Source organism: Raphanus sativus, chromosome 8 (genome assembly GCF_000801105.2).
Source record: "Raphanus sativus cultivar WK10039 chromosome 8, ASM80110v3, whole genome shotgun sequence".
Lineage (NCBI taxonomy): Eukaryota > Viridiplantae > Streptophyta > Magnoliopsida > Brassicales > Brassicaceae > Raphanus > Raphanus sativus.
In genome coordinates this window covers 4,921,263-4,945,354 of record NC_079518.1, presented here as the reverse complement: position 1 = coordinate 4,945,354, position 24,092 = coordinate 4,921,263, and the positions used below count along the sequence as shown (strand labels likewise).

The following is a 24,092-nucleotide window of genomic DNA, read 5'->3' as shown; positions in this document are numbered from 1 at the left end:
GTCCAAGTGTTTGCTTTTGAATAGCTTCTAAAAGATTTGGACCCTTTAATTTGTCTGCTTTGATTTGGTTCAAGAGAATCATTTGAAGATCATGATTTTTTATGATTCAGAAAATACACGACCCATAAACACCAAAATACACTGTTTTCTCAAATTTTTGTAGAAAAATATAAATTTTCATTATCTTGAATTTATATTTATTTTATTTAAATTTAACTTTTTATTTTATTTTGAATTTTATGAATTTTTTGATTTTTTTGAGATTTTTATGATTTTTTCAAGTTTTTTTGTATTATTATATTTTTATTTATTTTATTAATAAAATAATTATTGTTGTGATTTTTTGTAATTTTTTGTGATTTTTTGAATTTTTTATGAATTTTTATGAATTTTTTATGAATTTTTTATATTTTTCTGTATTTTTATATTTATTTATTATTAAAATATTTTTAAAAAAAAACCGACACGTCATCAGTTTTGAACAGTACCGGTTACGATTTTGACTTGATGTACAAGTAAGCCAGATTGAAGGTTTAATATGCTAAATTTGCCAACTTGAATGTTTAAAGTGCTTGTGAAATACTCTCAGGGTTTAAAGTGCAAGTGGCTGCCACTTTGAGGGTTTTTTATGCGATTTTTCCGTTTGTAAACCCTATCCAAGCGCATGTGATGATGTTGACAAATAAGTTTTTCTTAGGTTCATTCCTGTGATGAATCCTAGGTTCACTTATAAAATGATAACCAACGAAAATTTGCCAGAGTCATATTTGTTTATTAAAAATAGAAAATAAAAAGATTGTGGAAAGAGGAATTAAAGTTGGGCATGTGAGGAGAGCTTTAAAGAGATCTTGAAAGCATTGTGAAGAAACGGTTGGAATGGTATGATGCTAATGAGTACAGATGAATCAAAGCTCTGTGAGATCAAAGGTCTGAGAATGGAAAGTAAGATGGTGTTGTTGAGAACAAATGTGGATAAAGAGCTTCCAGTGAGTCTCACATAGCAACCTCGCTGAATAACATGAACGAACTTTTTCAGCATCACCACCTGCATTGCTCTTACAGCAACCAAGTCCAAGAGTTCAACAGTTTCTGTAGCTACAGTTACTCTTTTAAGGTTGTTGTAGCTTTACTCTTTTAGTTAATACGATGTAAGCAGATTGGTTTGAGATCCAAAATCATAGTATTTTTCTTTTCAACTCATTTTAATAATCTTTCTCAACTTATTACAATATAGTTAACAAGACCACACGTATAAAGATCATCACTGACAATAAGTTGACCTTACACTGATTTAACTTTCTCAACGATTCAAGCACAGTTGATAAACTACAGCTTCCTTACAGAAACTGTTGAGCTCTTGAACTTGCTTGATGATGATGGGGTTTTAGACAATGATGAAGGTTTGAATCCTCCACTCAATAAGCTCGACGCTGACCCTGCGCATATCTTCCTTCTCTTTGCCTCTAGCTCCAATCTTTTCTTGCTCGATGACGACATAGAGTAAGATGACTCCGGAAAGATGGAAGATGCATGGATCAGCGCTCGTTTATCCTTTCGGTTCTTATCAAACTTGGTCTTGAACTTGACGTTTGACGCAGCTGCAATATCTTCTTCGCTTTTTGGAAGAAGTCTTATCCCCAAGCCTAGCTTCCTTGAAGCAGCCTCTTCTTCAGCTACGCGTTTCCTTTGTCCCTGGAGAGCGAGCAAAAGTTAGAAAGGAGGAATCAACAAAAAAAAAAAACAGAGTGCAAGCAGAAACTTGTGACTTTACCCTAATCTGTGCACGTAGAGCTTTGTTCAGGGAGTAGTCATCTGCATGTCTTGCATCTGAGACTCGCTGGAGACGGACCAAAAGCGGTTCTGCTGCTTTCTTCTTCTGCAAATCAACTTCTTGGTGCTCTAAACGATAAAATGGGTCTGCAAGCTTTCCCTTCTCTGCCATACATATTGTTATAAAATCATAATCGAGAATGAACGAATAAGTAGTATGAAAAGCCAAAACAACTATTAGATTCTAAAAGCAAACTTGTGGAAGAAGAAGGTAGAAACCAAACCAACCTTCCTCAGCAGTGAGTTCCATGGTTTCAGCGTCTTCAACGTCATATTCCTCAACCTTCTTCTGGGCACCGCTAGTAATCACATACTCGCAGTTCTGAGGATCAGTCTGAATGACTATCTCCTGTTTGCAGCACGGTGCTTTCATCGCAAAGCTCCATATCTGACCCCACAATATAAAATATAAACCTCAGCACATCGTTCCAAAGCAATAAAGAAAAAAGCGAAAATAAAATGCAGACAGTGCACATTGCTTTTTTGTGCAGATCATAATCGTACCTTTGTAGAATAATAGTTGCCAACTTGCTTCTTTTCAGCATTGAAACGAACACCCTTGGCAATCATCGAATTGCAGCCACCACACCATATATTATATGGCATCTCGAACCTGACCAAAAAAAAGAAGAAAGTATGAAAATTTCAACCAAAGTGACAGAAGAGCCTCTGATCAGGGAGATAAGGACACATTTGCCAACAACTCAAAGGCTAATTAATACACACACTTTCTCCTACACTGTTTGATGCTGCTACATTCATCAACTGTGTAAGAAAGAATTAACTACCAAAAAAGTAGAGCATATCTCCTAAGTGATTATATATACTATTTTATTTATACCTTATGATGAGAATCCCTTCGCCTAGCTTCCTAGCCCTCTCTCTGAGAGGATGTTGTCCTTGGAACTTGTTCAAGGAACCTTGGTCGGGTGTCCATTCTGGGGGATAGTAAAAGTTGTCTGCCCTCGCAGCTGAAAGAGTCGACTGCAAATATAAAAATAAAAGGACCATATGTTAACAACATGGAAAACTAAAATCAATGGAAACACCAAGCTAAATCATAGAGGAATGATTAACACATGAAACTAAACCAATCAAAAGTCAGATTATTTCGCTGAAACATATACAAAGCAAAAAAAAAACTGATAACAAAGCTAAAAAAACATGTAAAAGCTGATATCAATACAAAAACCTCTAATTATATATAGACCATAAACGCTAAAAATCTATTGAAATAATCACGTTAGATCTACAACGAAACCTAAACCTAAATCTCCAAATAAATCCAAATTCATTGCGAAAAAAAAATCGATCTTAGGGCTTCGGGGGATCAATTTGAATCGAGAAAACAAAGAGATCAATTATTTGAAAGCTGGATTGAAGGAAAACAAACAGCAAGTACGTACCATCTTCTTCAATCGAGATTGATCGAATCCTTCTTCCTAAAATCTCTTTTGGTCTCTCTCGCCCTATGAGTTGTAAATTTGGGAAGTTTTGTTCTACTATAGAACGTTGCCGTTTTGGTGTTGCTGACAGACGCGGCTTATATGCTTTTTTTGTCAATGTCGGTTCAGGATGTGGTTTAATTTGGTTGACTCGGTGCAATCCAACTCAAACCATACTTACTATCAATCAATTTGCAATTCAGACCGAAATTTGTTAATTATAAATTAATCTCCATAAAATAATGTATATTTTTTTCTGTTTTATCTTTTAAGATTATAAAATTTTATAGGATAAGTTCTGCAATTACATGACCAAACAACAATTAGCCTGAGATTATGGACACACAAATGGAACATGATCCATATGGATGAAGTATTGTAAAAATATGAAGAGAGTTCGGTAGTATCAAATTCAAGCGTCAATTGTGTTTCAGATCCTGTCCCGAGCTCCAGCCAATCTTGAAGTCAGTCAGTCACTCACAAAAAAAGAAAAAAAAATGGTGTCTTTACTAGTTTCTTCTCTTACATCATGCTCAAGCCCTGGTCTGGATATCCTCTCATCCCTTGTGTGGACGGCATCGGCTTCAGCTTCCGGGAAACACCGATACCGATCAGCTTCTGTGGTGGTGGCAGTGGCAACATCTGAATCATCTCAGAAACCCACCAAATTCGTCACCTTTCTCGGCAAAGGCGGCTCCGGCAAGACCACCGCCTCTGTTTTCGCTGCTCAGGTAAACCCAAAAAAAAAAAAAAACTAAATCTCTTTCTTGTTGCCTTCATGGGGGAACTCTAGTAGCAATTGCATGAATCATTGAATAGTTTGTACTGAAAGACCGAAGCTTTAGCATGTTTTGTTGCATCTGAAACTAAATTGAATGCTTTGATGTTTGTTTGTTACTAACTAATTCAAAATGGCTATGATGCTCATATAGCATTACGCATTGGCTGGGCTCAGCACATGCCTTGTGGTACAGAGTCAAGACCCTTCTCCTGATTTCCTCCTTGGAACCAAGATTGGCACTTCTCCTACTTTACTCAACGACTATCTCTCTGTTATCAGGCTGGAAACAACAAAAGTAAGTGTGTCCCTCTTTTAGTTCTAGTAATAAAAGTTTGAACATTATTACTTAACAAACCTTTCTATGGAAAATAAATGCAGATGCTACTAGAACCTCTCAAACAGCTGAAGCAAGCAGATGCCCGACTTAATATGACCCAAGGTGTTCTTGAAGGGGTAGGTATGTGAACCACCACATCTTCTATTATCTGCTATAGTGTCAGAAAGAATTTTTGGGATTTTAAAGTCCTTTTGTGAAGTAGGTTGTTGGAGAAGAGCTAGGAGTGCTTCCAGGGATGGACTCCATCTTCTCAATGCTTGAACTCGAGAGGCTTGTTGGTTTCTTCAGGCAAGCAACCCGAAAGAACCACAAGGGAAAGGCTTTTGACGTTATAGTTTACGATGGTGTCAGCTCTGAAGAGACTCTTCGGATGATAGGTTTAAGCAGTAAAACAAGGTCTCCTTCGAAAGTGTTCTGTGTTTCTGTTCTTTCTTGCAACCCTTAGTTTTTAAGTATTATTATTATATGGTTTTGTGTGGCAGATTGTATGTGAAGTATCTGAGGAGTCTGGCAGAGAAGACAGATCTTGGGAGGCTAACAAGTCCTTCCATTATGAGATTTGTTGATGAGTCAATGAACATAAGCGGCAACAAGTCTCCTTTTGATGGCCAGACAAGTCCTGCCATGTGGGATACTTTGGAACGTTTCTTGGAGGTATCTCTCTATCTGTTCCATACCTCAGTTACTAATGAAGCCCTGATTGTGAATTTTATGCAAACTTACAGACTGGTGCTTCTACGTTGAGAGATGCAGACAGATTCAAGGGCTTTCTTGTAATGGATCCAAACAATCCCATGTCTGTTAAATCCGCATTACGTTATTGGGGTTGTACAATACAAGCAGGATCTCATGCTTCTGCTGCTTTTGCTATATCTTCTTCGAACCTGACAACTGAGTCTAACAAAAGCACAAAAGAAGAGTTTGTTTCGCTGCCTTTTGCCTCCGCATCAGTTCCATTTACTAGGAACGGTCTGGATTGGGACAAGATTCTACTGGACCAAGCGAATTTGAGTGTAAGGGAGCTTCTTTCTGGTACAGTAAGCCAAGGAAGTAGTAGCTTGACACCACCAGTGACGTTTGATACAGCTAACAAATCAGTGACTCTGTTCATGCCAGGGTTTGAAAAATCAGAAATCAAACTGTACCAGGTAAGAAAAGAACACCTCATCTCATCTCCATTTGAACTCTATTTGGTTACTGAAACGATCTTTGCTTTTGATGAAAGTGCAGTACAGAGGAGGCTCTGAGCTATTGATAGAAGCTGGAGACCAGAGAAGAGTGATTCCTTTACCGTCTCAGATTCAAGGAAAAGTTGGAGGAGCCAAATTTGTAGACAGAAGTCTCATCATCACAATGCGGTAAATACATTAATTTGTACAACCAGAGACGTGTGTAGTTGTTGTCACCAAAATCAATACAAAACTACCATTTGAAAAGAAAAAAAAAGAACTCAAGAAGTCAAACATTTGGGACGATCTTGAGATGAATAAACTAGTTTCTCATTACCAGAATGGCTATTCTGATACTTTGGCAAAACAGCAGCTGTTATAACAACGCCACAGAGCAGAACCAAGCCGAGACCAAGACCGTTGACGATCGTTGATTCGTGACAGCGTCTTGGGACGTTTCTCTTTGTCTGAAGGAAAGTGAGCTTCTCAAGAAGTCCGGTCTCGGCGGTGGCAATGGCTAGACCGTAGGTGTAGAGTCCGAGGAAGACATGCCATGGAAGAAACGTGGTTCTTGTTGTCCGTACTTCTCCTCTATGCCAGAAGCTCAAGAATCCAGTCACCCACTGCAACCCAACGTTTAATAAAATATTCATTCAGTAAAAGAAAAGATGTGTTTACAATCAGACCCCGCATCTATTAAAACGAACTATTGACCCTATTAAAGAGCCTCGTGTCGTGGGTTTACTGCACTGAAATAAATAGGACATAGCGTATAGACTGAAGTGACATTAGTGAATGGTTCTAATCTATCTGTTTAAATAATTGATTAAATATTTTTAGAGGGAATCTTGTCAGTTTCCGTAACAATTAGGAACTAATCCCAAGTGGGTGGGGTCACTCAGTTTCTTCCTTGGTCATTCTTTACATTATTGATTGAACATATATTTGTATAAAAAAAAGAAAAACAATAATGACAGCAACGGGTAATCCAACCTTTTTGAGTATTTTTTATTATTAAGAAAGCATCTAGTATTTCACACTTTTGTATGATGAATTTGATAATGCATTAAAAATGTCAGATGACTAGTATAATAATAATTGAATTAAAATTAATAATGTTGGTGAGAAGGAAAAAGTGACGGACCTGAGCAGCGAAGAGAGAAAGAGAGAGTAGACCCATCCAAGAATGGAGACTGTAGAAGTTTGAGAAAACTCCAGACTGGTAATGAAACTTTGTCCATATCCCAAACACACCAGAGACCAATGCTATTCCTTGCAGCCATAGATGAACTGCTTTCTTCGTTTTTCTTGAACCAGGCAACCATCTGTGTATCAGAATCGCTGCATTATCCAAATTAATCAAATGTATTATCCAAGAAAAGAGATGAAATCTTCAAAAAGGTATGAAGAGAGAGAGAGAGAGAGGGATGGATCACTAATACCTTCTCCACTTACAAGAATGAAGCCAATCACCATCAGCAGAGGATGCAGAGTCTACAAAAGGACCAAACTTGATTACAGACCACAATATAAGAGAGAGGTCCAGTTGAAATCAACAAGGAGCGTGAGAAATTACAGAGTATGTGAGGCCTTGATGAGGGACGAGCAAGAGAGCCCAGTACACAACCAAAACCGCTATTACTAAACCCGAGAGCCGCGCAAACAAGACAAGTGAAGCACTTCCCATTCTATTCTCTCTCTCTTCAAAGTTGTGACTGTACACTCACTCTTTAAAGAAGTGCCGACATTTTTATGTATAATGGACCTCTGTCTCTTTATCTCCTTGTATGGCCCATTTTTATGTAAGGCTGCTACTACTCTAAAAAATCAATTTTTAAGTCAATGGTCACCATAATAAATTTCACACAAGGCAAAGAGGCTAATACGAATTATAAAGAAACAAAAGGAAATGTCACTGAATACTGAAAGAGGGTATTACCAAGTCTTATAACAAAAGATCGCAAATCAAATTGATACACTCGAAAACCACACAGGTGGGGTTTCTCTAACAACAAAAGTAATACATAAAGACTCTTTTTAAGTGTTTGTTTTATTGCAACATACCAAAAGCACTCAAAAGTATGATGAGCTCCATCGGATTCCCGAGTCTTTTAGAAATCCTTTTAGCACAACTTTTAGGGTAGTACTATTTCACACGCCTCTCCCTTGGCCACGACCACCATACCCGTAGCCTCCACCACCGCCACGCCCATTATAGCCGCCATAGCCACGACCACCATAACCACCACGGGAATGACCGTTTCGACCATAACCACCACGCCCTCCTCGGCCTCCTCTGAATCTTGAGAACTCACCAAATGTCTGGAATCATATACCAATACCGTTTGTCAAAAGTGTCAATGAGTTTCTCTTCAGATTTTGGAAATTATGTCCACTCTGCTTTTTGAATGTGGAAATATATAAAAGAGTGTACCTCAGTATCTAGTTTACGTAGCTCTGAGAACCTAGGCCTTGCATTTTGGGAATCTCGGTCACCGGAATTTGACGAGAGGCTATCGAAAAAGTCGTCTTTGTTGTAAACAGGCTACATCAATACAACAATAAAAGGTGAATGAGACAAGAGAGGGTGAGGGAATATGGGGGTTTTACTTGATTATGAGTTTACTTCACTTACTTTGACCTCGATTTTAGGCACCTCAGGTTCATCTACGACTGGATAATCATCGTCACCATCACCATTGGTGCTCTTCCCAAGATGACCCCATACTTCATCCTTATTGAACTTTTCATTCATTGCTGTGAAATCAAAATCTTCAGTGAACTTCATTACCTGGTGTGATCGCTGCCAACAAGGAGGATTACTACTTTATTAGAATGCATGGTTACGATTGATGAGCTATAACTTAAGTGGTAGATCTTGGCGCATTCTAAATACGAGAGAAGAATATTTACCCCTGCTCCTCTTCCTCTTCCTCTCCCACGTCCCCTGTAACCATTATGGGTTGGGTAGGAGTGTCCGTTTGGCTGAGGAAAAAATCAGTAAATGAGTTCAACTAATCATCAAACAACGAAGATCAGCTACAAAATCTAATATAGACTACAAGAGCTTTTCATGCCTCTTTGACAAAGAAAAAGAGGCATAGAATTGGCATTACCACAATCAACAAGTGAAGTAGAATTATCGTTTAAAAGGATGGCAAGCAAATAAAAAGATTTGGAAATTTAAGTAAGTTACAAAACCTTCTGAGTTGGCCTTGCAGAGGAAGGCAATGGCAGTATTGGAGGTTGAGCTTCAGATGGGACTGGAACAGATTGTTCCAAGGCAGCTGATGATGATACTTGAACCACCTCAGCATCTTTATCTGCGTTGTTCGAGGGTGGGGACAAAGAGACAGAAGCAGATCCGGACTGCAGTAGTTGGCCAGGAGTAACCAGCAAAGGTTTTGGCTTATCTTGGCTAATCGAACTAGAAACTCCAGAATCAGAAGCAGATGCTAATGGTGTTGTCTGTGGCACAGAAATAGGATCAGTAACTACACCAGACTTGTTAGACAGTGGAAAGCCAGCAGCACTTGTATCAGTGGCTCTAGTACTTGGTAGAGAAAAGGGAAGCAAGTTAGTATCCTGAGGTAGGGTAGGAGGTACAGTAATAGGAGCTTTGTTCGAAAACAAAGGAGGTGCCATCTCTGAAGCTAGGGAGGGAGATGGTGCTGACTGCAGTGTTGATTGCAGGCCTGAAGACAGTGTCATAGGTAGACCAGTAAAAGGCAAGGAACTGGGTGCTAGAGTTTGAGAACTGCTACTATAAGGAAACAGTGAGGAGGGTGGTTCCGGCAAGCTTGAACCCTGCATATTTGATGAGCCAGCAGTAGGTGGAGGGGCATTAAAGTTAGGATATGGAATAGGTTGCGGCAGGGAACCGGGCATAGGGAGCCCATGAGGAGGGCGAATCAAAGACTGTTGATGCAATTGGGGAAGGCCATTGGGAGGTGGGTTGTAGTATCCTGGCCAATACATAGGTGGTTGTTGAGGTGAGGCTCCCCAAGGAGCAAGATTTCCACCAGGCTGATACAAAGGCATCGAGTTTTGGAATCCCATCCCAGGCTGCCCAGGTTGGACGTTATGAGAACTAATGTCAGACAGTGAACTGCTCACGGTAGGAGGCAGGCTACTCGATGTTGGGATGGGGCTAGGGTAGTGAGACTGCAAAACAAAGACAATCGGAGCATGAAGACACATCTGTGCAAGATTATTCTATAACAGTTGCACGATAATCACCTGAATGATAGCAGGGTCATTGTTAAGAGTAGGTGGGGCTGGAGGCTGAGCTGGAGGCGAAGCTTTGACTTGCAAATCCTGCCAACAATAAAGAATAATTAGTTTGTACAAAGGTGATGATACAAGGAGAAGCATAAGCACAATTGGATACCTTGATATCAGTACCACGGAACAATATGTACTCATAAACTTTGTCACTGGGAGGAACCTGAGGACCATCTTTTTTCCTTCCCTCAGTTCCAAACGATCGGACTACAATACATACATACGATTCAAATTACACGGATCAGCAGGATATACTAAAGCTTATTCAAGGCTCCACCAACAGTTTCAAAGACTTTGATTACAATCTGATAAGCCTAGATAGTAGACATGAGCACTACTTTTTCAAGCTCAAAAACACACAGGCTTACAAAATCAGAATCATACACTACGCATCTAACAATCGTGCGACGGAAGTGAAACGGAGTCGTACCGTTTTGAAGACCGATACTGGATTCATCGGTATTGATGTTGTAAAGGATGCCTTCGTATCTGATCTCGCTCTTCGAAGTCAAACTAATCAAGCTCCCTACGTATGAATCCGCAGAGGATGAGCTCGATTTCGCGCCCGTGTTATCACTCGCCATACCGGATCTATGTCGTCTCTCTTCCACGAATCCACAGAGATACAGAGAGAGAGAGAGAGATTCACGAGAAAGTAAGTAAAGCAAAGATCCCCTTCAAGAGAGAGAGAGAGAGAGAGAGAGAGAAAGGTACAGACAATTAGGGTTTACTCTGATTTGGGTGGGGAGATGAGATCGAGCCTCTCCTTCTGTTTATCCGTTTCGATAAAAAGCCCCCGAGAAAATACCTATATTACTGTAATAGCCTCGTGTAGTTACAGTGACTTTCATCTTCTAACAAATTGGAGAAAGCCACGTGTTTTAAGTTCGGGGGCCTCACCGTCATTCACCAACGATGTTCTCATACGAGCCACTCCAATTGCTCGGCTCGTGTTCGTAATGATTAGTCGTGTCTTTACAAATGTAACCCTGTGCCTGTCGACAATTTGCGCTCGTGACCTGTGTTATTTGGATTCCGTAATTAAACGTCTGCGTTTAAGCTTGGTGAAACCTCACAAAACGACGAAGACGCAGAGCAAAGTCACTGATTAGCCTTTTGCTTACGAAACATTTGCTTAACATTTTATAATGTTCACATAACCTTTTGTTTTCTTCTATTGTCTTTTCTTGTAAAGAGCTTATTACTGGCAACTCTTAGAAGAAAGGAGAAGATCAATACAGTTTAATGAGACTTCAGTAAATATAAACTTTTTACTTCACTGATCTTTCCTGTTCTACAATTACACAAACCGAAGAATGACACAAGAATCAACGTGTACTGCAAACTGGAAAACAATTTCATCATCATGATCAGAGTTCAAAAATCATCTGTATCTTTGAAGTACAATGGATCTGTCTCCTTGTTAAGTACTTTATACACAGATGCATTAACTTCCTCTGCTCTCTTTGGGAAATATAAAGAGAGTGAGAGTTAGAACGGACTGACCCAGTGAGCCAACTTCAACATGAACTCAGGCACAAGACGCCTTCTGTCTACGCGTTTACCAATCACTTCCGGGTCGTCTCCCAGGACCACCGATACTATATCTTCAAACATCTCGTCTGTTCCACCTCTCATTGGATCCTAACATATATAACCAACTTTCTAGATCAATATTCAGGTTCTTGTACAAGTAGACATTCAAGACCTGCCATTTTATACCTGTAGAAACAAATCCGTGTGTGTTTTCCCCTCGTAAAGTATCACTTCTGCTTTCCCTCCAAGTCTCTGGAGAGTTTCCGCAAAAGTTTTACTACAAAAAAAATAACGTACCACAAGTTCAATCACCATATCAACCACCTGAACTACACGAGACAAGACATGTACACGCTAGGCTATGGAAGTTTAACCATACCTTGCATCTGAAGGGATGGAGTAGTCAGCAGTACCATGGAATAGAATAATAGGTGGGAGACGAGCAACAATGTGTTTGAGATTTGGGTTTTGCACTACTAGTTCAGGAGAAAACTGACTTAATGATTCCTCTCCTTCCATGATGCTGAGGAAAACAAAAGTCACAAGTCACACGTTAAACCTTAGGTTGCTCTACATGTCAGGTGAGCATCGTAAGCTATACCAAGATTAGATACTGTACCTCAGAAAGATGGAACGATATAGTCCCCTGCTATGGAAGTGGTCTACAAGGCTCAAAAGGTTGTACCTGTGGATTAGGATCACAGAGATTTTTAAGGAAAGTAGAGTAGATTATTGTGAAGTCTTGAAAAGAAACTTGGTTTAACAGCTTTCTTGAGTCTTGACACATCTCAATTCAAATGTATTGTTGTTGTGGGATCAGATGAAAGACTTACCCTCCAGAGAGACCAAAATAAGCATTTATCTGTGAGCTACTCCAAGAAACACTGTCCCCTTCCCCTGACTCTTTAACAACCTGATCTACAAGGGTACAAGCAGCGATGTGTGCACCAGCAGACTGACCCATCAGATAAATTCTACACGGCAAAAAAAAAAAGATCAGAAATCAGTGAGCCAGAAATCTAAAACTTGAGAGCGTCCATGTTCAAGAATTGTGACAGGATTAATTACCGGTTTGGATCACCACCATACTCAGCAATATGATTACAAATATATGAGATGCCACAAGAAGCATCTTTGACCATGTCACTAATAGATCCCTGAGGAAAATTCCTGTGTAAAAAAAGTTGCCACCAATGAGATGGAGAAACAGTGAATCAAAACATTAACCAAAAAAAAAAAAAAAAACAAACTACATCGTGGAAAGTGATGGAATATGAGAGGAAACCATCAAAATTCAGCGTGCCAGAAAATAAACATTAAGCACACATATATCATGTACCTGTAGTCGATGCATGCCACAATAATATCTCTCTCTGATAACTGCTGTCCTAGAAGAGAACCCCACGCCTTATAACTGCATCAAAACACAACACAAAACATTCTCTAAGATGATTGCAGTTTCTTCCTCAACGAAACAATAGCATGAAAATAATGTCAATAACTCACCCAATAATCCAGGCTCCACCTGTCACAAACGCCACAACTGGTCTTGGACCATCAGAGTTCCTAGGTAGGTACAAGTCAAGCCTGATGAAGAAACCAAACCAAACCAAAACAAACAAAACATAAAGCATCTATCTACATAGTAGAAGTGATAAGCAGTAAAAGAGTATGACCTGTTTCTTGGTTGATCACCGTAAACTATACTTCTACGGACGTGAGGAGAGAAGAAGTAGTAATATCCGACTGCAAAGTAAAGTCTTTTAGCAATGAAAAGTTATATATTTATCATCTTAGTGACAGTAACAAGATCCAAACTACAACAAGAACCTTGAACAAAGCCTGGCATCAGTAAGAAAGCATAGCAACCAAGTGCCAGAAACCTTGTGATCCATCTATAGCCTACCCTGAACAACAGTTTACGATCAGCGATCAATGATCTTAAACCCAATAACAGAAAGATCATTTTTTCCGTCAAATAGATACCCAAGATAGCTCAAAAGCTTCAAGCAGAGACGAGTCAACAAAAAGGTCTCGGCGGCGGCGTGCGTAACCTCCTGAGCGATGGTTTGCTGGCCGCTATCACCGCCGCCGTCGGTTCCGTTAGCGTGATCGGGAAACGCGGAGAGACAGTTATTATCGCTGCTGGAACGTCGCCGTTTGTTGTGAAACCAAGCAGTTAAACTGCCACCGTCGTTGGCGGTGGCGACGAGAGAACCGTTGAAGCTGGAGGCCCGGGAGAGGAGAGGCTTGACGGAAGGATCGTAGATCAAAGGCTTGAACATGGTTTGCTTAGCGGGTGGTGGTGATTTGGGAGGGAGGTATGAGAATGGGAGAATCTGCGACCGCATATTCTCACTCTTTCGCCGTTTTTGGCTAATTTTAGGGTTACAGAGAAGAAGTCGGAGACAGTTTGTTGTGGAATCAAGTGGAGTGAGCGAGATGTCTGGGAAGTACTAGGAAGTTAAACCGTGATGAACCAGATGGGCTCTAAGACAAATGTATATACTTTACTTGTGCACAGATTCAATAATGCTTCCCACGTGACTTGAGTCGTTTTTTTTTTCTATTCACACTGATTGTAGAGCTGGACGACATGACTCGGTCATATACATTTGTCACAGAGCCCACACGAGTGAGGTAATGTAAGTGAAGTTCTGCTTTGAGAGCTTTGAAGCTATGCTCTCTAGTGACAAATGATACATGACTACCTCCAAGTGGAAGACTGCAAATGAGTTGAGAAAAATCTACAAAAGTACAACTTAGTCTTAGCTACCTATCTCTTCTTCTCCGTCTTTTGAGAAAGAGAATTGAGGTCTCTCTCCTTGAGCTTCTTTTATTCGTGATCAATGATAACACAAACAAGAATTTAAAGCAAACAAGATGTGTAAGAATCTCTGATTTTTTCTTTTTCACTATTTGACATCTAGGATGACAGAAGAATCTTCATGGCGCCAGAAGCTTCCAAACACCAACTCTTCATTCATAGACAGCTCTTGCAACATTCCCTCAATGTCTTCAATGCAATTAAATCTTGACGAGCCTTCTTCAAAACCAAACTCATTTCCACACCAGTGCTCATCCTCTTTGACGACGACATCCTCCTCCATCCTTGGCTGCAAGGTCTTTCCACGTCTTCTCTTCACAAACTTCTTCACCTTCTTCACAAGTTTCAGAGGGATCTTGAACAAGACAAAGCCAGTGACTTGTAACACAAGGCACTGGCAGCAGCATGACAGAACAACACAGTCCGCTACAAATGCACCACAATCTTCTTCCATCACTCTTGTGTAAATGCACAAAACTTCCAAGTGATTTACAAAAGATAATAAAATATATAGAATGTAAGTGTTATTACATTACATACACCACGTGAGGATTGAGACATATCTACCGGCATATTTAGGAATCTTGACGTCAAAAGAACTGTAGCTGTTTGAATCCTTGTTCCCTCTGAACACTATTCAACAACATGAGTGAGGTTCATCAAAAGGGCAAATAGGTCTATTTTCGTCTTATATTCTGGCAAATTTAGTCAGTTGACCAGATGTCATTATAAAGTTTGGTGACATAAAAGAAGATTGCTGACTTATTATTAGCTTAACATTGAGAGGACATGATAACAAGCAGTTACATCACCGAAGTAAATATAGATTGGCAGAAGTGACTTCTCATGTACGAAAATGAAAACTCTTTCTACGCCCCCCGACAGAGTATGTTACTACGCGTCGTCCTATCGTATTCCCATCTGTTCTTTCATAGTTTCGGACTAATACCAAACCAGATGATTGCAATTTGAGGTTCTAACCACTCTCTAATGAGTTTTGTTTCTCTGATACATCATGAGTGAAAAAAAAATATCTTAAAAGGGTTTTGATAAAAACAAACTCTGATCCACTTTCTCTCAGCAACAAGAATGTCTTAAAAGTTTGGTTACTACTTAACCAGCAACTGAAAGTGAAGTTAAAAAGAACCAGGTGTTTGTGATCGTTGCACAACAAAATTGAAAATTCCAACAGAAAGCTTGCACGTTTTGGTTTCAAGAGGCATCTGCTTTAGTTCTGGAGTTGAAGATTTCTAGTGTTGATAGATGTGGGAGATGGAATCTACTATTGCAACTGGATTACTATCTCTGTCTGTTTGTCAATTGGGATCTTCTCCTGGCGTTGATCTCAGCAGCCCAGCTCTTTCCAATTTCGGTTTGAAACTTGCCTGCATTTGAAGTAGGAGGAGCAAAGGTATTTCGATGAAGTCAGATGATTTTGACTTTACTCTAAATCTGTAAAGAGAAAGAGAGGGAATGAGATGGGTTGTCTACCTGCTGTTGATATGAAAAACTCGTCGAGCACTTTCCCGTGTTCTGCCACAATGTCAAACGTCGACTCAGATTTCTTGGGATGTATTGTAAGAGAGGGTAACAAGCACGAAAGACTAGAGAAAATAAAAGATTGAGACTTACCTGATTCATATTCTAGAGCCTGGAGAATCATCTCAACCTTTAGAGCGCCCCACGCAAAATAAGAACAAGAGTCAGTGTAAATCATGTGCTGTTAAAGTTTATACTAACTATTAACGGTTGCAAAACCATGATTTTAATTTACCTTATCAAAGTCTTTAACGAGATTTGCCTCTAGAGAAGCATTGTTCTCATACTCCAACCAAAGTTCAGTGATCTCCTCAGCTGCACGTTAAAAATATTTGACTTATTAATTACTGTTTTTGAGAACCAAAACATTATTAGTAGATGACAAAGAGCAAAGGCGTATGTATATACACACACCTCTCAGGCCTCCACCCAGAACTTTGCACATCTCCTTTAAAGCTGCTTTCTCTCTCCTACTCTTTTCTTCCTTAGGCACACCATCAGATGGGGTAATATCTCCAACAATAGCTGTTCAGAAGCCAGAGAAAAAAAAGATGAGGCTTTTTTCAATTTTGTATAGTTTTAAGTTCCGGAAGAAGATCATATAAAATGTGTATATTTACCTTCAGCAATGTCATGCACAATTGCCATTTTGATACACCTGTTGAAGACACACCAAGAAAAAAAAAAGGAACATGGAGAAAGAGACCAATAAGCTTCAGAACACTAGCTGCTTCACTTTAACTCTCAAAACCATAAGTATAGTAACAATCTAAACAGTAGCCTTCCTATGTCATCTCAAAAATAAAAGAAGGGAGGCAAAGCACGAACCTTTCTCTGTCAACACCACCAGTAAGATCAGCAGCAATGAGGGCCATAAGAGACATACGGTACATATGATCAGCAATCGATTCAGCTCCGTTGATCCCCTGATTGATCCATCCTTTTCTCTTTGTTGTCTACACATCCAACCAAATATAAAAGATTGTAACTTTGGGATTTTCGGGAATCTAATATGTTTTTTCCTTCACACAAACATTACCTTGAGCCGATGGCAAAGGGTTAGGAAATCGATGGAAGACGAAACGGAAGAGGCTTGGTTCGTGGGTTCCGTCGAGCTGTCGGAGAAAGGTTTCTGGCACCGGACGGCGACGATCGGGGGACTGGGAGCGGGGTTTCTGAGGAAGAGGAGATTCTTGGAGGCGGAAGCGAGTGTAGAGCGGTGGTTAAAAGGCCGGTGAAGCGGCGGGGCGATACGTGTAGCTGGACTGATCACCGCCATAGATGATTTGGGGAGAATCTAATGAGAAAAAGAGGAAGAATGGTTTTTTTCCAGTCTCTCTTTGCTTCACCTTTTGGTCTGTGAGCCGGTTAAGACATCCAAATAGAACAGTTGGGTGTTGTGTCGGATTTTGGTTATTGATTTTCAAATTTTTTTGGTTTTCGGTTCTTCTATTTCTTAAAATGGGTTTGGTTGACCAAAAAAAAATTGGGTTTTGTTGTTATTTTCGGTTTTACGGTTTGGTTTAGATAACAAATTTTAAATTTTAGTTTAAAACATTAAAATAATCGATTGTGTTGTATAGTCAAAGCTATGAATAATGTTTTGAGAATATTTAGTTATTTTAAAATTAAATATTACCAATAGTTAATTATTTTTAAATGTATAAACAGTATTCATATATTTGTTTTTTAGATTTAATTTCGGTTTAATTTTGGGCTTTCTGATATAAATCTGAATCGGTTTAAATTTCGGTTTTGTGGTTTGGTTTTAATTTCGGTTAAAATGCCCAATGCTACAAACAGTTTTATTATCTTCAAATAGACGGAGAAGAAGAGAGTCTTCGTGTGGAAAAATATTCTCATTCTCTCTCTTCTTCCTCCATGAATCTCCTCAAAACGATTCATCACCAGTCCACCACTACTCAATTTTACCGTTTCGCCACTACACACTCCTTTGCTTCCTCTTCCTCTTCCTCTTCTTCTCTGCTGTCACTCTCTCCACAAAGACCCAGAATCTCTCTCCTTTCCACCTCCAACCGAACCTCCTTCGCACTCTCGAGCATCTCCAGCACCAGAGCTTCGTTCTCAGGTAATCAAGAGGATGATGGGAAGAGAGAAGAATCTGGAGATGAATTGGTTTACCAGAAGACGCTGAGGCTGGTGGAGTGCGCCATGTTCGCTGCCGTCACGGGACTCGTTTACTTCCTCAGCAACTCTCTCGCCATCGAGGTTTAATTTTACCCGTTTCGTGTTTTGTTCGTTTGATCAAGAAAGGAGGCCTCTTTCAGCTTTCTAGCTCTATAAAAATGATAACTTTTGATGTTTTGGAGTTACGTTTTCTGAAACGAGCAGAACTACTTTGGGTGTTTCTTCGCATTGCCAATAGTGATCTCTTCGTTAAGATGGAACATCGCAGGCGGCAGGAAGACAATGGTAATGTAAAAGGACATTCCTTTTTTTTTGTTGGTTGGCACATGTGCTTCAAGTCTTTGTGGTGTTTGGTTTTGTTTTAATCAGGTTGCTACTGTCATGCTCTTGTTCATATTATCAGGTCCGGTCAAAGCTTTAACTTACTTTGTAAGCCCTCCCCTCCTCTTTGCTAGCTTAACAAGCAGAGTTTGTATCTTCTAATGCCTTCGCGATTGCATGACTTTGGTTTTAACTTTGGGGGGGTACCTCTTGTAGCTTATGCATGGTCTTCTGGGGCTTGCAATTGGTTCATTGTGGAGGTATGTTAACTCATATATACTCGTGTCTCTATCCTGCACTGCTTTTAGTTCTCAACCACTACAAAATGACTGAAGTTTTGGACTTAGATTACTTCAGATTAACACTATCTCAGTTACTTATGTTTCACAATGTTATTCTGTTCTCAGGATGAAGGCAAGCTGGCGTCTCTCCATTTTCTTGTGCACAATGGTGAAATTTGTGCTTCCAGCAATTGACAGATTAGTTATATAATTTTAGTCTCTACCTTGTTTACTTGTATTTACGTGTTTCTTCTCGTGCAGGTCCGAGCATTGGGTCTCATAGGATATGTTCTGACATCATCCTTCCTAATAAGAGAAAACATTCTTGCTGTGGTAAGCCTCTTTCCCTTTAAACCCATCACTCTTTTCACCCAAAGAAACAATCTTGCATAAACAAAACTCCTACTGCACTGTTCTTGCAGATCACAATCAACATCCACGCCTCTCTCTCCTATGTTTTCACTGCCATGGGCCTGAACCTAATGCCTTCCATGAGCCTCATCTATATGATATTCGGAACAGTGGTACGCAATCTAATCTCTTTATCACTCTTCTCCCCATATACACTGGAAGATAGAAGAAGCTGAGAAACTTACCTTTGATATTTGTCAACAGCTATTGCTAAACAGTGGATTCTTTGTGCTGTTGCTGCATATCCTCTACTCAATCTTCCTCACAAGACTTGGGATGAAATCTTCGTTGAGGTTACCTGCCTGGTTAGACAAAGCAATATGATGGTATTCACAGGATCCACACAGAAACAGAAAGCAGAGTTGGTGGTAGATTTTGTGTAGAGCATCTTTGGTGGAGCATATTTTTGTAAAACTTGTAGTGCTCACAAGCAAATCCAAACCCCAAACAAAAATTTGTTTATAATCTGATCAGTACTCTAATTTTCATATCACACTCAGAAACCGAACAGATCAAAGGAACACTCTGTGTGGTCCTCATCAGCCTAGGTAGATTGTCTCATTTCAACGACTCTAGCCTTTTCTTTTATGTAAACAAAGTTGCTCTTGGCATTTGATGTCAATAGCATTAGCATCCAGGTCTCGTCTTTGAGTAAGAACGAACATAAAGAAGAGTAATCTTATTAAATATAGAGCTACTCAAGAATGTATTCCAAATGTCTAACTTAGGTGAAGCGAATCAGTCTCATCGTCTACGTAGAGAAACCAAACCACGGAAGCTCTCACAAAACGCCTCCAGTGAGAAAAATAACCAAAAAAAAAAAAGAAGAGAGAAGATCCATCATGGTTATTTGATGTAATTGCCGCTAGTTAATAATGTAGCTCTTGATCACTACAACTCCTACGCTGCAAAGAGCCAAGGTTAACACGAGAGGGAGGCTACTAGATTCCACGTTGGATAAGAAGAAGCTTTTGCTTGATCTGCTGCTGCTATTGCTGCTTCCTGTTCTTGCTAGGCGTGCCAGTTCGGCCGATTGTCCTCTGACCAAACTGCTCAGATTATCCATCTGATGCATCATCTGACGCTGTCCACGTGAGAGAGTCGATATCTGCTTTGCACCAGCAAACAGCAACTCAAGTAAAATGTTAATACAAATCCAATTTTTTACAAAGCAAGAAAAATAATGTAAAGATGACTTGCCTCTTCAATTATTGGCATTAATGGCGAATCCTTGGCTAACTGGGAAGATGAAGATGAATGAGGCATTATGGAACTTGTCAAACAGCCATTGTCCAGACCAGAAATGAAATACGAAGTTGGTGCTGAGCCATTGCATACTTCTGCTTGGAGTGACATGCTCTGCTGTATTGGAGGGGTTTTATTGCAGTTCAGCTTTGAGTTTAGCTCTTCCATCAGGTTTGTGAACTCATCCATCCTCTCATTGAGAGTTGATATTTGTTCTGAAAGCTGAGTCATAAACCCCTAAAAAATACACAATTGCACTGTTAACTTCAATAACGACACTCCAAAGTTGCCAAGAGAGGAATGAAGGAAAACAAAATTTGAACCTCGTTCGCTAGTGAGTCGTGGACTCTTTCTTCGTACCTCCTATCGCTTGAAGAAAAACCAGCAAGCTTGGAGATATTCTTATCTCTTTGAGTCGAATACGACTGTGACATACCTCTGTGTATCATAAACGGCATAACTACTTAAAAGGACACATGGATTTGGAAGCAACAAAGCTTTACTCAAAACACTCTTTCAAAAGAAGTGTGTGTGTACCTTTGGAGGTTCTTATTTCTCAAGGCTACTCTATCTGCAGACGCTCGTAAGAGTGCTTCCTTGGGGCTTGAACTAGACACCAAATCCTTATCTAAACTAAGCTTGTTCTTCAGATCATCTGGCAGGGCCTGTAATAAGATGGGACTTCTAATCAGGTACCAATTGAGATGTAAAAAATCCAAAAAAAAAATGATCATAGCCTGAAACAGCAAATCATACCATCACTTCATTTATAAGCTTTTCTAGTTGGATCTGTTCAATATAGGTGCGTGGAATGAACGACCCTTCCAGTCCTAGCTGCTCTGCAGTGCTCTGTACAATTTGCCGTTCTTTACCTTGCACCTGATTACAACAAATTTACATTTCTATTTATTAGTCATATTGATAAACAAATGTTATACTTACTGGGAACAAGCATGCCATCATAAAGCCATTATATATAAATTTCTTCTACAGTTACTATGCCAAGATGCTACCAATTTTCAAGGAAATTGTGATGAATGAGTTAAGATAGACACAAACCTGCATGTAGTGACGATTCAGTTGCTCAAGCCAATCGATTTTCACAATCACTCTATCAGTAGCAAATACATGGCTGTTCCTTTTAAGTATGGTTGCTATTGTGTATCCCAGTGCCATGAGACCACCAAGTAAACGAACGCTCACTTCAAAAATAATCCTTGGGGATATGACAAAAGGAGCATCCGTAACCCATTCCTGGATATCAAAAACCATTACCATAAGTACTCACCACATCATTTTAAGCTTGTCAGAAAACATGAAAAGAAAACTCTGAAAAGGAACAAAACCTCGAACATGAGGCTGTACTTTCCATCTTTATTCCTCATCCTCAAATACGACTGGCACGACTCTGGATCTTCACCCGGAGGAAGAAGATATATATCATAAGTCTCCTCCTTAGACTCTGTATGTCCTTCAGAAAGGACCGCCTTGATCTGATCAACGGATACATCCTTTTTTGACTACCAACAAAACAAAAAAGCAAAAGAACTTCAGATTAACCAAACGCAGACAAGATTACAGGACCAAATCAAACTCATTTTCCAAACCTTCAAGATGTACGTTGGGCTCTGAAAACCAGTGAAGGGGTTGAACTTATTAATGATCTTAATTTGAGCAGTCTGAAGATCTGGCTCTATAAAAGCCTTGTACATCGGATACACCTACATGAACAGTGGATCTTGTTACTCTACTTCACCAATAACAGCCAAGAAGCAAATATATAAAAAGAAATAAAGAACAAACAGTTTCAGATATCTGATGGATGATCTCCTCCGGCTGCTGCCCTGCACGTTGTATATCACGAAGAACCCGTTTAACGAGATCAAAGTGAACTCCACCAGTAACAGACACACGAAGGTCCAACAAAGGTCTCAGTTTTTCACTCAACGCATAGATTCCTTCAATGATCACAATCCTAGAAGCTGGAACATCAAGTGTCCTAACAAAATTTTTTTAAAAATGTCTTCAGTAGAATAAACCACAAAGAACACAATGGTTGACCATGCTGGTTGTCTGTCTACCTGTATCCAACACGAGAACTGGACTTAAAATCATATATAGGAACCTCGACTTGTTTCCCTTGCTTCAAATCTTCAAGATTCTTGAGCAATGTGTCATAGTCCGTTAACCGGGGATCTACATTTCCAATTAAAAAAAAAAAGAATTTGTAATAGCTTATTCATGGGGCCAATATCAAAGATGAGACTTTTTAAGTTACCGTCAAAGTTGCCATCAACAATTCTACTAGCGTCATTATAGTTATCCATCGATATGACAGCAACACTAGGCAGGAAGTTGAGTATCTTCTCGGTGAAGACGGTCTTGCCAGCACCAGACGGACCAGCGACACCAACCAGCACAATCCCATCGTTCTTCTGAGAAAGCAGCTGGCACGCACGGATAACCGCAAGGAAGCCCTTCTCGAATGACAAGCGGTCTTGAATAGGAACTATCTCGTACCGTACCGAGTCTCCTCTTCTCTTAACCAACTGGACTTGCTCCTTCACAAGTCCGTGTCTCTGCAGATGAAACTCGATCCCATTGACGTCTTGACCCGTCATGAAACAAACTGCAAAACAAAACAAAACAAAAAAAGAGCATACTTGAAATTGAAAAAGACAGAACCTTTTGGAACACAAGGTTACACAAAAAGACAAGATTTTTACAACAGAACAGTTCACATTTTACAGTTAAAACTCATAGGAACAGTAACAATTAGGCCAAAAGCTACAAACGAATCCTTTAAACCCATTAAGAAGAAACGATCAAACAGTGAGAAACACACAAACAGAGAAACTAGATTGGGTGAAAAGGGGGTCGAACGGGAAGGACCCATTAACGGAAAAAAATGAAAACTTGGAAGGCGATTTGTGTGGAGGCACTCACAGAGAGAGAAATGGTGGATAGGCTCCTGGTTGTGTCTCACTTTCGCGGAGCAGTTTCAATTCGATTTTGACACAAAAATTTGGGGATTTGGATTTGTTGTGGAGAGCTTTTTATCGGGAGGCGAGAGATTTCTAGAGAATCTCTGGCGAAAAGATCTGGCCGACCCACGAGGTAACGTTACTCTTAGAGAGAATGAATGAGAGAGAGCCAATTTATTAAGAAACTCATTTATTATTAATACCTTTTCACTGCCTCTCTCTCTCTCTCTCCATATTTAAATATTTCAAAAATATTTAACGGACTAAATATTTTTTTTACGTTAAAAACGATTCTATTAATCAGATTAAAGTTGAAAATGCGTTTAGTTTATATATACTACTTTCTATAATTTTCACAACATGTACTATTTGACTTTTTGTTTGATATTTGTTTTTGTTGTATAAAATTATAAATTTCTTAGTTGATATATTTTCTATTTTTTACTTTTATATATTTCCCATAGCAGCTATAAACAAAATTATAAATTTAGTACGACGAGTGAATGTTTCTACCAGTTAAAGGTTATGTATATATTTGATATAAATTTATAAGTCGGATAATATATGTATATATATATATATGCAAAATATTTCACTATCACCAAAATAGAAAAATATAGATATTTGATATTTCTATCAATACAAATATTTTTGATTTAAGTGGTGGATATATTAGAGAACTTAGAATGTACGTCCAGCAAAAATTAGATATGCTTACTATAAGTGCACAAAAATAAAGTGGTGGATATATTAGAGAACTTTACTTCTTTAGGTAGTTTTGGGCACAGAAGGAACAAATACAATATTTGAATTTGTAGTTGCTTTTTACAGTAGTTTTGTTAGGTTTTTTTACTATTTTTACTAGGTGTTTTTCTGCACCATGTGCAGAAATAAAAGTTTAAAATATAATTTATTTTAAAATAAAAATTTTATTAATTTTTTATTTTGTTAATT

The 24,092-nt window shown here is 39.2% G+C and overlaps 9 protein-coding genes across 11 annotated transcripts; 2 read left to right on the top strand and 7 right to left on the bottom strand.

Moving 5' to 3' along the window:
* Positions 1-1,175: 1,175 nt before the first annotated feature.
* On the bottom strand, positions 1,176-3,384 carry LOC108819271 (uncharacterized). Its single transcript, XM_018592273.2, has 6 exons — positions 3,237-3,384; positions 2,672-2,814; positions 2,335-2,443; positions 2,059-2,218; positions 1,772-1,935; positions 1,176-1,692 (listed from the first exon to the last, which is right to left on the bottom strand). The coding sequence occupies exons 1-6, from the start codon at positions 3,237-3,239 to the stop codon at positions 1,327-1,329; spliced, it is 945 nt and encodes a 314-aa protein (XP_018447775.1). The 5' UTR covers positions 3,240-3,384; the 3' UTR covers positions 1,176-1,326.
* A 191-nt stretch (positions 3,385-3,575) lies between these two features.
* LOC108822386 (uncharacterized protein At1g26090, chloroplastic) lies at positions 3,576-5,898 on the top strand. The gene is made up of 7 exons (XM_018595440.2): positions 3,576-4,006; positions 4,208-4,351; positions 4,435-4,509; positions 4,596-4,789; positions 4,876-5,047; positions 5,119-5,541; positions 5,624-5,898. The coding sequence occupies exons 1-7, from the start codon at positions 3,773-3,775 to the stop codon at positions 5,753-5,755; spliced, it is 1,374 nt and encodes a 457-aa protein (XP_018450942.1). The 5' UTR covers positions 3,576-3,772; the 3' UTR covers positions 5,756-5,898.
* LOC108822387 (probable transmembrane ascorbate ferrireductase 4) lies at positions 5,739-7,357 on the bottom strand. The gene is made up of 4 exons (XM_018595443.2): positions 7,139-7,357; positions 7,005-7,056; positions 6,707-6,903; positions 5,739-6,185 (listed from the first exon to the last, which is right to left on the bottom strand). Exons 1-4 carry the CDS (start codon positions 7,247-7,249, stop codon positions 5,844-5,846), a joined length of 702 nt encoding a protein of 233 aa, XP_018450945.1. The 5' UTR covers positions 7,250-7,357; the 3' UTR covers positions 5,739-5,843.
* A 101-nt stretch (positions 7,358-7,458) lies between these two features.
* Positions 7,459-10,603, bottom strand: LOC108822385 (protein decapping 5). The gene is made up of 8 exons (XM_018595439.2): positions 10,277-10,603; positions 9,953-10,053; positions 9,802-9,879; positions 8,764-9,726; positions 8,476-8,547; positions 8,198-8,365; positions 7,997-8,107; positions 7,459-7,884 (listed from the first exon to the last, which is right to left on the bottom strand). The coding sequence occupies exons 1-8, from the start codon at positions 10,428-10,430 to the stop codon at positions 7,714-7,716; spliced, it is 1,818 nt and encodes a 605-aa protein (XP_018450941.1). The 5' UTR covers positions 10,431-10,603; the 3' UTR covers positions 7,459-7,713.
* Positions 10,604-11,103: 500 nt separating this feature from the next.
* Positions 11,104-13,827, bottom strand: LOC130498443 (probable isoprenylcysteine alpha-carbonyl methylesterase ICMEL1). Its single transcript, XM_056991810.1, has 11 exons — positions 13,369-13,827; positions 13,213-13,289; positions 13,059-13,128; positions 12,889-12,969; positions 12,722-12,796; positions 12,451-12,552; positions 12,216-12,356; positions 12,002-12,067; positions 11,762-11,905; positions 11,569-11,659; positions 11,104-11,490 (listed from the first exon to the last, which is right to left on the bottom strand). Exons 1-11 carry the CDS (start codon positions 13,731-13,733, stop codon positions 11,338-11,340), a joined length of 1,365 nt encoding a protein of 454 aa, XP_056847790.1. The 5' UTR covers positions 13,734-13,827; the 3' UTR covers positions 11,104-11,337.
* A 365-nt stretch (positions 13,828-14,192) lies between these two features.
* Positions 14,193-15,081, bottom strand: LOC130498565 (uncharacterized). Its single transcript, XM_056992032.1, has one exon. It carries the CDS (start codon positions 14,661-14,663, stop codon positions 14,298-14,300), a length of 366 nt encoding a protein of 121 aa, XP_056848012.1. The 5' UTR covers positions 14,664-15,081; the 3' UTR covers positions 14,193-14,297.
* A 146-nt stretch (positions 15,082-15,227) lies between these two features.
* On the bottom strand, positions 15,228-17,109 carry LOC130498564 (uncharacterized). 2 transcript variants are annotated; one of them, XM_056992031.1, is made up of 8 exons: positions 16,788-17,109; positions 16,577-16,704; positions 16,369-16,406; positions 16,163-16,273; positions 15,984-16,063; positions 15,842-15,878; positions 15,701-15,742; positions 15,228-15,589 (listed from the first exon to the last, which is right to left on the bottom strand). In XM_056992031.1, exons 1-8 carry the CDS (start codon positions 17,025-17,027, stop codon positions 15,555-15,557), a joined length of 711 nt encoding a protein of 236 aa, XP_056848011.1. In that variant the 5' UTR covers positions 17,028-17,109; the 3' UTR covers positions 15,228-15,554. The 2 variants fall into 2 exon arrangements, with proteins under 2 accessions (XP_056848011.1, XP_056848010.1); XM_056992030.1 differs by having other exon boundaries at positions 15,228-15,594; positions 16,788-17,106.
* Positions 17,110-17,577: 468 nt separating this feature from the next.
* On the top strand, positions 17,578-19,736 carry LOC130499133 (uncharacterized). The gene is made up of 8 exons (XM_056993053.1): positions 17,578-17,977; positions 18,101-18,181; positions 18,266-18,325; positions 18,434-18,477; positions 18,625-18,667; positions 18,760-18,831; positions 18,921-19,022; positions 19,114-19,736. Exons 1-8 carry the CDS (start codon positions 17,630-17,632, stop codon positions 19,231-19,233), a joined length of 870 nt encoding a protein of 289 aa, XP_056849033.1. The 5' UTR covers positions 17,578-17,629; the 3' UTR covers positions 19,234-19,736.
* Positions 19,574-23,311, bottom strand: LOC130499132 (inorganic pyrophosphatase TTM2). Of its 2 annotated transcripts, XM_056993051.1 has the most exons (12): positions 23,101-23,309; positions 22,433-22,783; positions 22,236-22,350; positions 21,958-22,153; positions 21,762-21,875; positions 21,501-21,674; positions 21,214-21,408; positions 20,911-21,033; positions 20,692-20,819; positions 20,478-20,592; positions 20,110-20,391; positions 19,574-20,017 (listed from the first exon to the last, which is right to left on the bottom strand). In XM_056993051.1, the coding sequence occupies exons 2-12, from the start codon at positions 22,773-22,775 to the stop codon at positions 19,775-19,777; spliced, it is 2,028 nt and encodes a 675-aa protein (XP_056849031.1). In that variant the 5' UTR covers positions 22,776-22,783; positions 23,101-23,309; the 3' UTR covers positions 19,574-19,774. The 2 variants fall into 2 exon arrangements, with proteins under 2 accessions (XP_056849031.1, XP_056849032.1); XM_056993052.1 differs by lacking the exon at positions 19,574-20,017 and having other exon boundaries at positions 20,248-20,391; positions 20,515-20,592; positions 23,101-23,311.
* Between the last annotated feature and the right edge of the window lie 781 nt (positions 23,312-24,092).

Excerpts from the sequence above, each read along its gene's own strand:
- LOC130499132 (XM_056993051.1), bottom strand. The coding sequence starts at position 22,775 with ATGACGGGTCAAGACGTCAATGGGATCGAGTTTCATCTGCAGAGACAC. Across the intron at positions 21,675-21,761 it reads GCCCAACGTACATCTTGAAG|TCAAAAAAGGATGTATCCGT; the intron begins GTTTGGAAAATG and ends TTTTGTTGGTAG. Across the intron at positions 20,018-20,109 it reads TAATGCCAATAATTGAAGAG|ATATCGACTCTCTCACGTGG; the intron begins GCAAGTCATCTT and ends GGTGCAAAGCAG.
- LOC130498443 (XM_056991810.1), bottom strand. The coding sequence starts at position 13,733 with ATGCGGTCGCAGATTCTCCCATTCTCATACCTCCCTCCCAAATCACCA. Across the intron at positions 12,797-12,888 it reads GGTGGAGCCTGGATTATTGG|TTATAAGGCGTGGGGTTCTC; the intron begins GTGAGTTATTGA and ends GTTTTGATGCAG. Across the intron at positions 12,357-12,450 it reads TATGGTGGTGATCCAAACCG|AATTTATCTGATGGGTCAGT; the intron begins GTAATTAATCCT and ends TTTGCCGTGTAG.
- LOC108822387 (XM_018595443.2), bottom strand. The coding sequence starts at position 7,249 with ATGGGAAGTGCTTCACTTGTCTTGTTTGCGCGGCTCTCGGGTTTAGTA. Across the intron at positions 7,057-7,138 it reads ATCAAGGCCTCACATACTCT|ACTCTGCATCCTCTGCTGAT; the intron begins GTAATTTCTCAC and ends GTCCTTTTGTAG. Across the intron at positions 6,186-6,706 it reads TTTCTCTCTTCGCTGCTCAG|TGGGTGACTGGATTCTTGAG; the intron begins GTCCGTCACTTT and ends GTTGGGTTGCAG.
- LOC130498564 (XM_056992030.1), bottom strand. The coding sequence starts at position 17,027 with ATGGCGGTGATCAGTCCAGCTACACGTATCGCCCCGCCGCTTCACCGG. Across the intron at positions 16,407-16,576 it reads GGTGGTGTTGACAGAGAAAG|GTGTATCAAAATGGCAATTG; the intron begins GTTCGTGCTTTG and ends TGTCTTCAACAG. Across the intron at positions 16,274-16,368 it reads TGTGCATGACATTGCTGAAG|CTATTGTTGGAGATATTACC; the intron begins GTAAATATACAC and ends GCTTCTGAACAG.
- LOC108822386 (XM_018595440.2), top strand. The coding sequence starts at position 3,773 with ATGGTGTCTTTACTAGTTTCTTCTCTTACATCATGCTCAAGCCCTGGT. Across the intron at positions 4,007-4,207 it reads CCTCTGTTTTCGCTGCTCAG|CATTACGCATTGGCTGGGCT; the intron begins GTAAACCCAAAA and ends ATGCTCATATAG. Across the intron at positions 4,790-4,875 it reads GGTTTAAGCAGTAAAACAAG|ATTGTATGTGAAGTATCTGA; the intron begins GTCTCCTTCGAA and ends TTTGTGTGGCAG.
- LOC108822385 (XM_018595439.2), bottom strand. The coding sequence starts at position 10,430 with ATGGCGAGTGATAACACGGGCGCGAAATCGAGCTCATCCTCTGCGGAT. Across the intron at positions 10,054-10,276 it reads CAGTATCGGTCTTCAAAACG|TCCGATCGTTTGGAACTGAG; the intron begins GTACGACTCCGT and ends TATGTATTGTAG. Across the intron at positions 8,108-8,197 it reads TGCCTAAAATCGAGGTCAAA|CCTGTTTACAACAAAGACGA; the intron begins GTAAGTGAAGTA and ends GTATTGATGTAG.
- LOC130498565 (XM_056992032.1), bottom strand. The coding sequence starts at position 14,663 with ATGGAAGAAGATTGTGGTGCATTTGTAGCGGACTGTGTTGTTCTGTCA.
- LOC130499133 (XM_056993053.1), top strand. The coding sequence starts at position 17,630 with ATGAATCTCCTCAAAACGATTCATCACCAGTCCACCACTACTCAATTT. Across the intron at positions 18,326-18,433 it reads TCAAAGCTTTAACTTACTTT|CTTATGCATGGTCTTCTGGG; the intron begins GTAAGCCCTCCC and ends TACCTCTTGTAG. Across the intron at positions 18,478-18,624 it reads GCAATTGGTTCATTGTGGAG|GATGAAGGCAAGCTGGCGTC; the intron begins GTATGTTAACTC and ends TTCTGTTCTCAG.
- LOC108819271 (XM_018592273.2), bottom strand. Across the intron at positions 2,219-2,334 it reads GCAACTATTATTCTACAAAG|ATATGGAGCTTTGCGATGAA; the intron begins GTACGATTATGA and ends TTGTGGGGTCAG. Across the intron at positions 1,693-1,771 it reads CTCTACGTGCACAGATTAGG|GGACAAAGGAAACGCGTAGC; the intron begins GTAAAGTCACAA and ends CTCGCTCTCCAG.